At 45.1% G+C, this 13587-nt stretch overlaps 1 protein-coding gene across 2 annotated transcripts in view; it reads right to left on the reverse strand.

Annotated features, from left to right (window-relative positions):
* Ak5 (adenylate kinase 5) overlaps nucleotides 1-13587 on the reverse strand; it is a 164444-nt gene that overhangs the window by 140329 nt on the left and 10528 nt on the right. For both annotated transcript variants that reach the window (XM_057793433.1, XM_057793432.1), the window contains exons 3-5: nucleotides 12605-12772; nucleotides 11168-11337; nucleotides 10967-11080 (exon numbers count right to left, since the gene is read on the reverse strand). In XM_057793433.1, coding sequence (XP_057649416.1) covers nucleotides 10967-11080; nucleotides 11168-11337; nucleotides 12605-12772 — 452 coding nt within the window. The remainder of the gene's footprint in view (nucleotides 1-10966; nucleotides 11081-11167; nucleotides 11338-12604; nucleotides 12773-13587) is intronic.

The raw sequence follows: 13587 nt of genomic DNA on the forward strand, positions 1-13587 counted from the left end.
CCCTGCCCCTGACTCTCTTCAACACTCAGGTGTGTGCTTACACGGTTTGCAGTGCTGGGAAGTGTGTTCAAAGGTTACAGCAGAATAAGATCCAAACATACTTGGTGCAAAAAGCCAAAGGTTCGGAATTAGAGAGATAGTTCAGTTAGTCAATTTCCTGCTACACCAACATGAGGACCTGGTCCAGATTCGAGCACTGACGTGAAAAGACCGGCCTAATGACACACACCTGCACCCATCGGTGTTACAGACGGAGCCCTGGACGCACTGGCCAGCCAGCTTAGCCCAGTTCTAAAGCAAAACCAACCAACCAACCAGCTAACCAAACAAATAAACTACGGTGGATGATGTCTGAGAAACAACACTCAGAGTTGACCTCTAGCCTCGATACTCAACTGCACCTACGTGCATATCTGTGTGCGTGCACACACACACGAACACACACAACTGAGAAAATCCATTTTGTTCACGTACACTGTATCTACACCCAGGAAAGTAGCCTGGGTATGGGTAGGACACAGAGCCCCAGAGTTGGTAATTTTATACCTTTGTAGAGTCCAACTATGGGAATGTAGTCTCCATTCCAAATTACAGTTCAAAATACTGAAAAGCGGAGAGCAAGACGACACACTCTGCACTCACTCTGCACTCTCTACAGTTATTCGCACCGTGAGAACTTACAGATTTGTTCAACCCTGTCTTGTAAAGTGAAGTGCCACAGGCTGAAAGGTTAATGAACATTCATTGCTGCCTTTTTTGTTTGGATGCAAGGTCTTTCTCTAGCACAGGTTGGAACTGACTAGGTAGCCTGGGTTAGCTTCAAACTCACAGCCATCCTCAGCCTCCCTGGTGCTGGGATTGCAGGTATGAGTCACCACACCAGGCAATGCCATAGGATGAAATGAAGTAAAATACAAAGACTCCGGCTTTTCCCTGAGCAGCCCATCCTGATTCTTCATTGGAGTACCGGAGACGGTCCAGCTATTTAGCTCTCATTCAGTTTGCTTATCCTCCCACTAGAACTAAACAATGTCCTTGAATACGCTGACCTCAGTTACTGTTGTACTGCTATGAAGACGCCAAGACCAAGGCAACTTCAAAAGAAAGCATTTAATTTGGCAACTCAAGGTTCCTGAGGGTCAGAGTCCATGACCATCATGGTGGGAAGCCTAGCAGCCTGCAGGTAGACGTTAACTCCGGAGGAGAGAGAGAGAGAGAGAGAGAGAGAGAGAGAGAGAGAGAGAGAGAGAGAACCAGCTAATTGGAAATGGTATTGGCCTCTGAAACCTCAAAGCCTACCCCCAGTGACACACCTTCCCTAATCCTTTCCAAATAATTCCACCAACAAAGGATCAAGCATCAAATACATGAGCCTACGGGAACCGTTTTCATTCAAGCTGCCATAGTTGTTTGTTGCTTTTTAATTGTTTTTATTTTTAATTTTTTTTATTTTTAATTTTTTCTTGTGTGTGTGTGTGTGTGTGTGTGTGTGTGTGTGTGTGTGGTGCAGGAATTGAACCCAGGGTTTGCCTGTGTCAGGTTAACCTTTTACTACCCTGACTTTAGGTTATCAAATGTGTTTGTTTATTTTGCACATTCCCGGGAAGAGGGAACTGCAGTTGAAGAACTGTTAGTCTACAGGGGACCTTTTCTTGATTAGTGATTGATGTGCACAGGCTCAGCCACTGATGTGGTGCAGTTGCTGTGTGATCCTGGAGGGAATGCTAAAGTCACTGAGTGTGAGGCTGGGAAGCATTACAGTATGATGCTGTATTCCATGGCCTTGGCTTCAGCTCCTGCCTCCAGGTTCCAGCTCTGAGCTCTCGCGTTGACTTCTCGTCACGATGGACTCTAACCCTATGCATAGAAACAAACCCTTCTTTCCCAAGTTGCGTTGGCAGTGGTGTTTATCATGGCAATATGAAGCAAACTAGTACACAAAGTTAATATTGTGATGTATGTAAATAGCGACACCCACTATCTAGGCTTCTTAAAACATGGGTGGTAACGAGATGAAATCCTCAGAGCTTACCCCTACACCACCTGAGCTCAAACTACATCTTTGCTTCTTAGAAGTGCTGGGACTTTGCACAGGTTTGTAGATTATGCATTCTTCATGGAGAAATGTCCTCTCTCTATTTGCAGAATCGACATATATTTGTGTAAAAACAGATAGGTTCAGAACAGCGTCTGGTGCACAGTAACTTGTCCATGCGTGTCCAACATGACGTGTCTATCATTGTTACTAATCTTTTCCCCTTTCCCCATACTAATCAAGCAAACAGCAATCTCTGTCCTTCAATGCTTTACAGATGTACAGCAGAGAGATCAGGACTCCAGTTTCCAACAGGCTGAGTTTCTAGGAGAATCTGGAAACACTGGAGGGGGCTATCTCAGGGCTGTCATTGTTGGGAGCACCGGCTATCCTGAGAACAAAGGGACAGCCTCTGACATTCAGGACAACATGGAGTCAGAGTCACGGGAATGGTGATCAGTCCGTGGACTGGGCTCTGTTGGCAGAGGTCATAGCTAAGACCAGGGCGGCTGAATGGGGCTGTGGGATATGGATTCAAAGGCTTCGTGAGGGCTGAGCTGAGGGAACAATCACGAACTGAAGAGCATCTCCTTGTCTGAGCACCGACAGTCACCACGAGCTTCAGGGGTGGAGTGGAGTCACCAAATCTCCAGATAACTGCTTTCTATTTTCTAATCTTCCAGTTTTAGAATTTGGCATGCATTGTTGTTGTTGTTGTTTTTTCTAAAAAACAGTTTGCAGCCCACACTCAGCCTGAAGACTGCCTGTTCATAATCTCTAGGGTACGGGAGGCTAGTGGTCTCCAATCCATGTCTGCACCAAGACTGGAACGCCAGCCGTGTCCTTGCTGACAGTGGGTGAGAGGGGTCTCTTCACTTTCTGAATCTCAGTTTCTTCATCTGCAGACTGCAATAAAGACATCTGCCTAGGAAGCCATGTGATAACTTAAGCACACGTGATATACATCATGTTAAAACAATACTTTGCTTGGGCCGAAACTGGAATACAAATATAACCAAGCATGGTGGCACAAACCTGTAGTCTAAGCCCTGAAGAGGCTGAGTAAGAGGGATCGAGAAGACTTCAAGGCCAGCCTTGGCTATACAATGAGACCATACCTCATAACCAAAACTGCTGCAACAGAACATAGACCAACACAGTCAGACAAAATGAGCTGCAACCCGATACCACTGAGCTGCCTAATTTGCACAACAGAAATTGAAGGATAAGGAATGGAAATCATATGCACAGTGGCTCATTCCAACCCCCCAAAGGGCGGAGCCCAGTGTCACATGCAGGTGGCTTTTCTGCTGCTGCCATGCCTGTGAGTTTATTTATCTGGATAAGTGTGTTCTGTTTCCCACTCTGATATAGAGGTCAAATTCTTTCACCAGCCCATCTAAACACATGCAGGCGAGCGCGCACGTGCACACACACACCCACAAGCGTGCATGCGTGTGCTCACACAAACACACACATGTGACTGGTACAGGCAATGAGGATCTCACCTCCCATCTTCCATCATCCTTACTTGGGACCCTTATTGTTGTATCCAAAGGCCTCCTGGCTCCTGCTCATACTTACTGCCTTGGGGGGTAAGGGGCCCAGCTTTTGGTAAGAGTCATTCCTCATATTCTCTCTCTCTCTCTCTCTCTCTCTCTCTCTCTCTCTCTCTCTCTCTCTCTCTCCATAGAGGACTGGGGAACTTTCTAGTCAAAGGCCTCCCTGTTCCTGTGGACATGCACAACCATCGGAAATGATTAACCTGGCCTCTTTGAAAGGCATTCAGTGGAAATCCTCTTCCCCAGTAACCAAGGGTCTCTGGCCAGGGCGGCTCCATGGAGGGTTAACTATCCCAGCAAAGGACATAGCTGATGAAGGAAAAACTAGAGTAACCAACAGGACTTTAGGACTTTCTTAATACCGCCTCTAGGCACACTAACCAACCATACAAAAGGTAAATCTTGCCTACCTACATTGTCTTAAAGAGCCAGCAATAAATACTAATTAGTAGTATTTCAAAACAAGATTTTACCATCCCTGACCAGGGTTGTCTTCCTAACCTGGTTCAGCTGGGAATCTGGTGTTCCTGAAGGCACACAGAGTTCATCACCAGGTACCCAGCTTCACCCTGTTTAAAAGGGACCTGGTAGGTCTTACCAAACACTCCAATGTAGTCAAACACTAGAACATTACTAACATGGTTTACCTGTCTGATATAAAACCCAGTCTGCTCAAGTTGAGAAATAAGAGAGCCACACTGGAACAACAAACCTGTCAGAAGCTTACTCTTTTTCTATAAAAGAAGCAGCCGAAGGTCCCATGCAGGCAATGCCATCTGTAAACCTGTGATCCGCAGCTGCCGCTCCTGCTCTGGGTCTGTCCTCATGGGACATGACCTGGATGACAGTCTGGTCCTTACCTGTGCTATCCAGAAAATACTGCCTTAGCTACCACAAAAACCCCTTTAAGGTACTTTATTCTTTGGTCGAAATAATTTGTCTGATTCTAAGTAAATTAAGTAATGTCCCCTTCATTGTTACTGGAGAAAAGTCTCCATCACAGCTCAGTCACACATCCACCCTCAGGTTTGCCCCAGCCTATCCCACCCGTCTTCAGAACATACCCTCTAAGCCTTCCAGCGTGCCTCAGACCGCAGAGGACTCCCCGGAAGTCACGAGACAATCGAAAATGGTATCTTCACAAACGATCCTTAAAGGGCAGATTCGCTCTTCCGTGACGCGGCACGCTCTTACCATCCTGCTTCAAGGGGTGTGACCTTGCCACGCCTGCTGCTCTGCGTTTCTTTTCCCAGTACCCATTTTCTAATCATTATTTAGACGAGCGTAACCATGGCTAGCTCCCCTCATCTCTTCAATAGGATTCCTTCCCCCCTGTTTTTTCTCTATTTCTGGCCCTGGCCTCTGTCAATGGCTAATCAAATCTATTCCTTCCAAAATAAAACAGATTCAATTCCAAATGACTCTGTATATTCCATGGAGAGCCAGGCTGGAGTACCACTCAAAACCTGCTTACTTGGGACCAAAATGTCTCACTTTTTACTTTCCCCGTCTGACGTGCAACCATGACCTCCATCCTCCGGAAGCCACTAGAAGAAGCTTTCTACAGTTCCACCTTTCTGTGCGGGTCCGCATGTATTTCCGCCTCCCACCCTGGATGGGAGCCTTACCTTGGTAACCATCCTTCCCCATACCATGCTGGCTCAGGAGAACATGGCCTGTATATTCAATACTCTGGTCATATTTCTTTCTCTTTAATTCAATAGTTCTGACTCCAGATGACATTTAGACAAAGCCTTCAACCCCTATCACTGTAAGAGACACTTCCTTTGAGCGCCTGGACCAAGCAGTGTGGACCTTCTACTAAATATGACCCTAAGGATAGTTCTCTTTGCGTGGTACACTGCAGAACCCTTTCTAGGAAGGCTGGACCAGCGTGCTACCCCTCTTCATTTCAAATAAACCAAGAAAAACTCACCCAATCAAGACCCAAGACTGGATTTGTAGCACTATCGTGGGCGGGAGAAGCATTTGGGGGGAAGAGAGATCAAGACTGAGAGAGAGTAGAAAGTAAACAGGTCCTCCATGAAAGTGTGGCCCAGAAGTTATCCTTAAAACCACAGCTGTGGGGGGCTGGAGAGGTGGCTCAGAGGAATAGAACACTGGCTGCTCTTTCAGAGGTCCTGAGTTCAATTCCCAGCAACCACATGGTGGCTCACAACCACCTGTAATAAAATCTGGTGTCCTCTTCTGTACTGCAGGATACATAAAGGAAGAAACCTATATACATAATAAATAAAAAATCTTAAAAAAAAATCACAGCTGTGTTCTGCCCAAATGGTCAAACAGCCAATGGCATAGCCAAGCCAAATCAGCCATAACCAAATAACAGAATTATTTCCATTTATAAGATATGAATGATATAAAACACACTAAGGAGCTCATGCTCATTGCCCAGGACTGATCAATCTGCAGTCCTCTCATTTTCTTGGTCGGGGGGAGCATGCTGGGGTTCTGAATACAAAGTAACTTAACCTAAGGAATGTGGAGTCCTCCACAATGGAGGCCCTCACAGCTTGTTATTGTCTATTGGTGGTTCTTGCTCTAATACCTCAGGTCTTTTGTTCCCTGCAATGTAATAAATAAACTTTTTCTACACTAGTATAAGGGGTGAACCCCTTCACCAATCCACCAAACATCCCAACACGGACAGTATATAGAATGAGGGCTTTTGTTTTGTTGTGCTTTGTAAAGATGCTTGAGAGTGCCTTAAATCTGTGGTTGTCTGTAGCCATGGCTGTGTGGGTGGATCAGACTGCTGCAGGGCTCGGTGAAGGAGGGCTATACTGTCGGGGCAGCGAGTCTGCAGCTCCACAGTTCTGAAGAGCCCAACGGCATCAGGGCATCACGTGTGCCCAGAGCTCAGAACCTGCACTCTTAGGAGTAGCTTTTCCATGGCTCATTTTGGAACTGGGTTGTTCTTGCCCCTGGGTTAACTTCAACTAATCAATTATTCTTCAGGCAGGGAAGAAGAGGAGGATGGAGGCAGGATGGGCTAATTAGTGGACTTCCAAATTTCCCTGCCCTGTAGTGCTGCGCGTCCCTGGACTCCAGCTGCTGGAGCTCTGGAGTGGTTTCCAGCCATTCTCAGAAGCATAAAAGCCTTCAAATGGAGGTTTAAGGCCAAACTCAGAAGGCAAACTAAAGTAGAGCTGTTGTCGGCAGCCTTGACACCTGAAGGTGGCCTCTGAGGGCTTAATCAGTCAGTTTGAAAAATAGACTGCAGAAGGAACAAAGTCTTTGCCATCACATCCTCTGACAGGAGGGAAGAACTGGTCTTCCCTGTCATAAATCAAAGGTTTTTGTTGCTGTCCTTGTTTTTGATCTCACTATGGCCCAGTAGAAATCATTACACCCTCTGGCCATGTGCTTCCCTAGAGCCACAACTCTGCAGGGAACTAGAGGATTGACTCAGTTGCCCTCCTGAGGTGGTGTCTCTGAAGGAGAACACTGAGATTAGCAGGGTCAGCACTCACCAGCTCGGCTGACTCCAGAACCAGCCCTACTGGTTCACAGGAAGGCCTGGGAAATGATTCAAAATGACTTCCTCTGCAGTTATTAGAACTGTTCCTTTGTGTGATATCCAAAACTCTAGTGTTTTTCTGCTCCAACCCATCCTCTGTTTGATAGGACCCTCTGTAATAAAGGAGCATAATGAGTTGATGAGGCAAGGGTAAGGGTCCCAAAAGAGGGAGAAGGAAGTAGGCCTTCAGAGTGAATGAATCCACTCTGCCTCAAAAAGCACAGAAGAGAAGCCTTGTCAGGAGGCAAACCACAAACGCGCAATAATCCCATCAAGGTCAGCCAAACACGGAAAGAAATAGGTTACAAAACAGGCAATTGGGCCATAATGCTGTAAGCTGCAAAGGAACACAGCTAACAAAAACAGCACAAGGTTTTTATATCGAACACTAGAAATTTTCCTTTAACAACACAAAAGCAGACCTATTACACACAGCAACATGGCCATGGTTATGTGTGTCGGTCAGTTTTGTCAGCCGGGCACAGTCTAGAATCACCTGGGAAGATGATCTCAATGAGGGACTGCTTAGATCAGGTTGCTCTGTGAGCGTGCTTGTGAAGGGTTTTCCCTCACTGACTTAATTGATAGAGGAGCATCCAGCCTGAATATGGGCAACACCATTTCATGGGCTCAGCTTTGGACTGCATGAAAGTGAAAACAGCCAAATAAACCTAGCTGATCAAGTAGGCACACATGTGTTAATCTCTCTTTTCACATAGATATGGTATAACTAGTTGTGTTTCTGCCTTGACTTCTTCAAAATGATGGACTCTGACTTGGAACTACAAGCTGAGTAGACTCTTTCTCTCCTAAGTTGCTTTGAGTTGGGGTATTTTACCACACTAACAACAGAAATGATACTAGGACTCATGGGTAGAAAGATGTGTCCTAGTATCTATTATCCCCAAAACATCTGCATTTGAAATTAAAACCAAGATTGATACTAAATTCATATATAGTTACATATAGAGAATAGCCAGTTTGGAAAGAAAGTGAAGTACATCCATCTGTTTTGCATCACTATAAGGGATTGCCTGGCAGACAGGCTAAGTATCAAGTGGAAAGGTATAATTTGGCTCCCAGTTCTGGAAGTTAGAGCCTAAGATTGAGTGTCCCCACTCTTTTAGGTCTGTGGCAGGGTGACCTATCCTTATGGGAGCACATGTCAGAAAGAGTATCACACCACAATTGGAAGAGAGAGTACAGGAGGGACCTTATAGGACCTTGCCTCCAAAGACTTGAGCATCTCCCACAAAGTCCCACCTCTCACAGTTTTGCAGAACCTCCCAGTACTTCCATCCCAAGGATTAGACAGTTATGTAGACCTGTGGACGATGTTACCCATATTCAAACAACAGTAAGATGGGAATGTCCTTCCCTGATCAAGATATAATTTAGATTTCTTTAATAGAAACCACAGTATTGGGGGCTGAAGAGATGGCTCAGAGGTTAAGAGCATTGCCTGCTCTTCCAAAGGTCCTGAGTTCAATTCCCAGCAACCACATGGTGGCTTACAACCATCTGTAATAGGGTCTGGTGCCCTCTTCTGGCCTGCAGGCATACACACAGACAGAATATTATATGCATAATAAATAAATATTTTTTAAAAAAAGAAACCACAGTATTGGAAATAGATAACAAGCAAAATCACCGACGAGAGAAAGCCTGAGCAGACTCATGTCTACACATCAGTAGAGACATATTCCAATGGGAAAACTGGCTTCCCAAGGCCAACGCAAGCCTGTCCCCACCCTCTTTGGTAAGGACCAGGTAAAAACTCAGAGAATGCATGCAGAGGACAGTGATTACACTTCCACAGGCTTAGCAGATGGGAATGCATGGCCTCGAAACACCTCTGGCCTGAGCAAGAAGCCCTGCAACCCACTTGACATGGTTCTTACCAGACACAGTTGATTCTGTGATTTCAGCACACATCTCCAGACTCCTCCCCTGCTAAAAAAGGATTGATTTTACCTAACCCAGTCTTGTGCCTCCAGCATTTTAGTTGCGGGGAGGGAAGAGAACTTGACTTTCAGTTGTGGTTAGCCAAGTGTGAGGAGTCAGAGCTGGATCAAGTGAAGAGAATTCTACACACACCCAAGGTGCTGAGCTTTCGAGTGACACCATCACACGCCAGGCTTCGGAATGACATGATCACGCTCAGTGTGTGTGCCACACTGAGTGATTGTGTGCCACGTGGGGGAGGAAGGAGGTGGGCCCTCTCTGCTGGACCAGAGAGGCAAATAGGTATAGGCTGCAACGTTTCCACAGCCATGAAGTGGTTGCCCACACCTATCTGCCCAGGTGGACAGTATTTCATCTCCAAGACAACAGCATTGCCAAATTCTCAACAACACCAGTGAGCGTAGTGCTGGGTGTCATCTATACCAGTGAGTGCAGTACTGGGTGTCATCTACACCAGTGAGCACAGTGCTGGGTGTCATCTACACCAGTGAGCACAGTGCTAGGTGTCATTTTTGACCTGGGTCTTCAGACCTTCATGCCCCCTTCCTCACAAACTGGCTGGAACTTGTATTTGATGATAGCTATCATTTCAACCACACAGTTAGGAAGGGAATATGCTTAATGTCGAAGTAGAATTAAATTCCTGGATGCCCAGTTGGTGATGGAAATACCTGCACATCTGTTGTCAAAAGTGGAAAAAGAGAAAAAGATCCTGCAGGATCTACACAGTTTGAGGGGAGCAGGATGGGACCAACTCTGACCTTTTATATAAACCTTTCACCTCTGCACCCACTGAACTCCTGCAGCACCAACTTCCAGTACCGCTGCACAGCCAAAGTGGCCGAGAAACTCCAGGATGCAGAGATGTAAGCTTATGAAGAAATGATGCCGGATTTTCTCCAGTCTCAGAAGTGTGGTGGAGAACAGTAAGTACAGCGACTGCAGACCATTCCGAAGGATCCGCTGGCTGGGATTCTGTGAGCGAGGATGGAGATTGGAGTTTCGAGGAGAGCTGTTCCTGGCTCCCCTGTATGGGAGGAAGCCATCTCTGTATGTCCCTCTTCCCTTCACTCTGTCTAAGTGCATTGCATATTCTGGGAGAATGCTTTCAAGATTCTGAGCTGCGAAGATGCTACTATGGGTTATGGATCTTTTTAAAGATTTAATAGGCACTATATTTCAGTTTTTGTGTTTGTTTAAGATGGATACAGTAGATGCTAAGAAGGCATAATTTACCCCATTTGGATACATTTTGGCAGCTGGACGCCATGTCAACAAGGAAGCCCAGCATTTCTGACCTCCTCAGCGTGCAGGCATGGTGGTGTAGGGTGACCCCAGGCCCATCTCTCGACATTACCAACTGAGACTTATTTTAAAGAAATGGAACATAAAAGGGCATCTTAGAAAAATATTTTGAAATAAAGTTTATAAAGATCTATACTTTTAAATAAAATTAATAAATTCTATTATCACTTCTCATCTTTCTTCTTGGCAGATACTGCCTTCAATTTTTAAACATTTGCCAAAGAAAACACCTTTGCCAACACACATTGATGAGTTTGGCTGTTTCTGATAAGAATTCAGAAACAATGCCAAGAAGTCATTGTTTGTCTTTATCACTTAATCTCAAAACTTTAAGTAAAAAGTAGGACATTAAATTTATTTTTAAATAAATTCATACAAATAAGGCTAGGCTATCACTCAGTGGCAGAATGTTTGCTACCATATGCAAGGGCCTTGGTTCTATGCCCAGAAACATGTGCACACGAGCATGAACACACACAGAGATAGATAGATGACAGAAAAGGGAGCACACACAAGAGAGGAGAGAGAGACGAATAAAATACCAGAAGATATTCTTACCTGGTCTTCAAAGGACAGAGCCTGGGCAACATCTCTTGGGAATCCATCAATAACAATGCCTTCTTCATCAGGTATCTGCATCAGTTTCTGTTTTATCTCTGTGATTGTTGTCTCCTATAACACAAAGGTGAAAATCTACAGTGTACTCCAGGCAGGGACGATTATTTTCACGCACAAGGAAAGACACCCATGCAGTGATACCTGTGGGGCCAGCTCCCCGTTGGTGATTATCTTGGCGATCAGACTCCATTTTCTGTTGCTGCTGGCACTGTGGATTTTCTTCCTCAGTAATTCTCCCACTGAAATGTACTGGAATCCGTACCGCTCGGCAATCTTCAAACTCTGAGTTCCCTTTCCGCTTCCTGGGCCACCTGGCATTCAAAACAGACAAACCTATGACCTTGATGCTCCCTCCACGACAATGACTTAAAACACGTTCAGTGTCTATTTCTTATGAAATGAAATTGGGCTTGTATCTTTGTATTCAACACAAATTTCACAGTGATTTTATCTTTTCTTTTTGCATAATAATTGGAAGTTTCTGGTGGCAAAGAGCACCCTTCTCCTCCATCAGCTTTTCAATAAGACGGAAAGTGACTTTACTATAGGTACTATGCTTGCACATAGGAATACTTCCAATATGTTATTATTTCTTTTCCTTCTGTGGTTACTAGGGAATAAACGTTTGATTTGTCAATTAAAGAGAAAAAAATTTCTATTTGGTATGGGACAATGGTCTGTATTCTGTCAATTATATTTTAAATAAATGCTGATTGGCCAGTAGCCAAGCAGGAAGTATAAGCGGGACAACCAGACAGGAAGTAGAGGTGGGTCAATGAGAACAGGAGAATTTTGGGAAGAAGGAGGCCCATTCCTCTGTAGTCCTGACCCAGTCACAGAAGAAGCAAGATGTGACTGCCTCGCTGAATAAGGTACCGAGCCACATGACTAACATAGATAAGAATAATGGGCTAATATAAGTTATAAGAGTTAATAAGAGGGGCTGGAGAGATGGCTCAGCGGTTAAGAGCATTGCCTGATCTTCCAAAGGTCCTGAGTTCAATTCCCAGCAACCACATGGTGGCTCACAACCATCTGTAATGACATCTGGTGCCCTCTTCTGGCCTGCAGACATACACACAGACAGAATATTGTATACATAATAAATAAATAAATAAATAGTTAATAAGAAGCCTGAGCTAATGGGCCAATCAGTTTATAACTAACACCTCTGTGTGATTTCTTTGGGACTTAATGACTGCGGGAATCAGGTAGGACAGAAACCCCATCAAGAACCATTTTAAACAAGTATCTAATTGACTATCTACATTAAAGATTAATTGAAGAAATCCACCAGCTCATAAATCTTGAAGGGATTATTTTCAGTTCATTATAGAGAATTACTGCGATATTACAGTGGAAATCTAAGAATGTGAACTAGGTCTTAAGTAGAATTATAATTCTGCTTTATTGAAAATTGCTCTAAATATTTTCGTTAGTAGCCCTTGATCTTTTGTTTCTGGTTGTTGTTACTACCCAACTCAACACTAGTAGATATGTCACCTAGCTGGTATCTCTGAAATGGAAGCAGGCAAACCACGCCAGCAGCAGTGGGGAGCTTGACGCTCACTGTCGCACCTATGACGAGAATGATCTTGGGTCGAGGCCTCGTTGGGTCAAAGACCTCATACTCCTCTATCAGCTCTGCAGTCTCAGACAGGTCCGTGTCGCTCTCTATGGAGAACTGGTGGATGGGAGGGAGCCGGTCATAGCGTCGATAAGGGAAGTTGGAATTTTCAGGCATTACTGCAAAAGAGTAAGATCAATTTGAAAAGGGGAAAAAGGGCCGAGCAAACCACTTTTCACAGTTGACCAATTAGTACAAAAAGTTGTGTAAACTAGCCAATCCCTGGAAGAAGGGAAGCTTCCTTAGTGGCCAGCAAACTTTTTTTCTTAAAGGGGCAGAGAGTCGACATTCTGGATTTCTAGAACCAAACCATCTCGACAGCCAAGGTGGCATGGGTTTTCCTACACCACCCCTCAGCGAATGAGGGGACCAGTGTTTAGGAAAACTTTATTGGCACAGATGGTGGGCTGGCTTGGGCCACCTGCACTGAGAAAGGATAACTTTCTCAGGCTTAGCTTCATTGTATTTCACAGCCTCTGCCTAGCTATTCTGGGATTTGAGGACTTCACCTCACCCTGGTGCCCAGGGACTGAGTTCCTGTGCGGAGTATACTTTGTTCACTCTGCAAATAGAGACAGCACTCACTCTGGGGGGTGGGGGTAGAATGTTCAGTGATGCAAAGATCGCATGTCTAACTCGTAGTACCTTTCGATGTCATTGCATTCTATGGGCTCAACCTTTAGTGCTGAGGTGATTTGAAAAAGAAGGCCCCATGGGCTCATCTTTGCATACTTAGTACCCAGCTGATAAACTGTTCAGGAAGGATTAGGTGTGGCCATGTTGGAGGAGGTGTGGCCATGTTAGAGGAGGTGTGGCCTATTAGAGGAGGTGTGGCCGTGTTGGAGGAGGAGAGTCACTGGGCTTGGACTTTGATGTTTCAAAAGCCCACATCACAGCTAGTGCCTCTTTCTCTCCCTGTTTGCTGCCTGGGGAC

The sequence above is a fragment of the Chionomys nivalis genome, chromosome 18 (assembly GCF_950005125.1).
Source record: "Chionomys nivalis chromosome 18, mChiNiv1.1, whole genome shotgun sequence".
Taxonomy (NCBI): Eukaryota; Metazoa; Chordata; class Mammalia; order Rodentia; family Cricetidae; genus Chionomys; species Chionomys nivalis.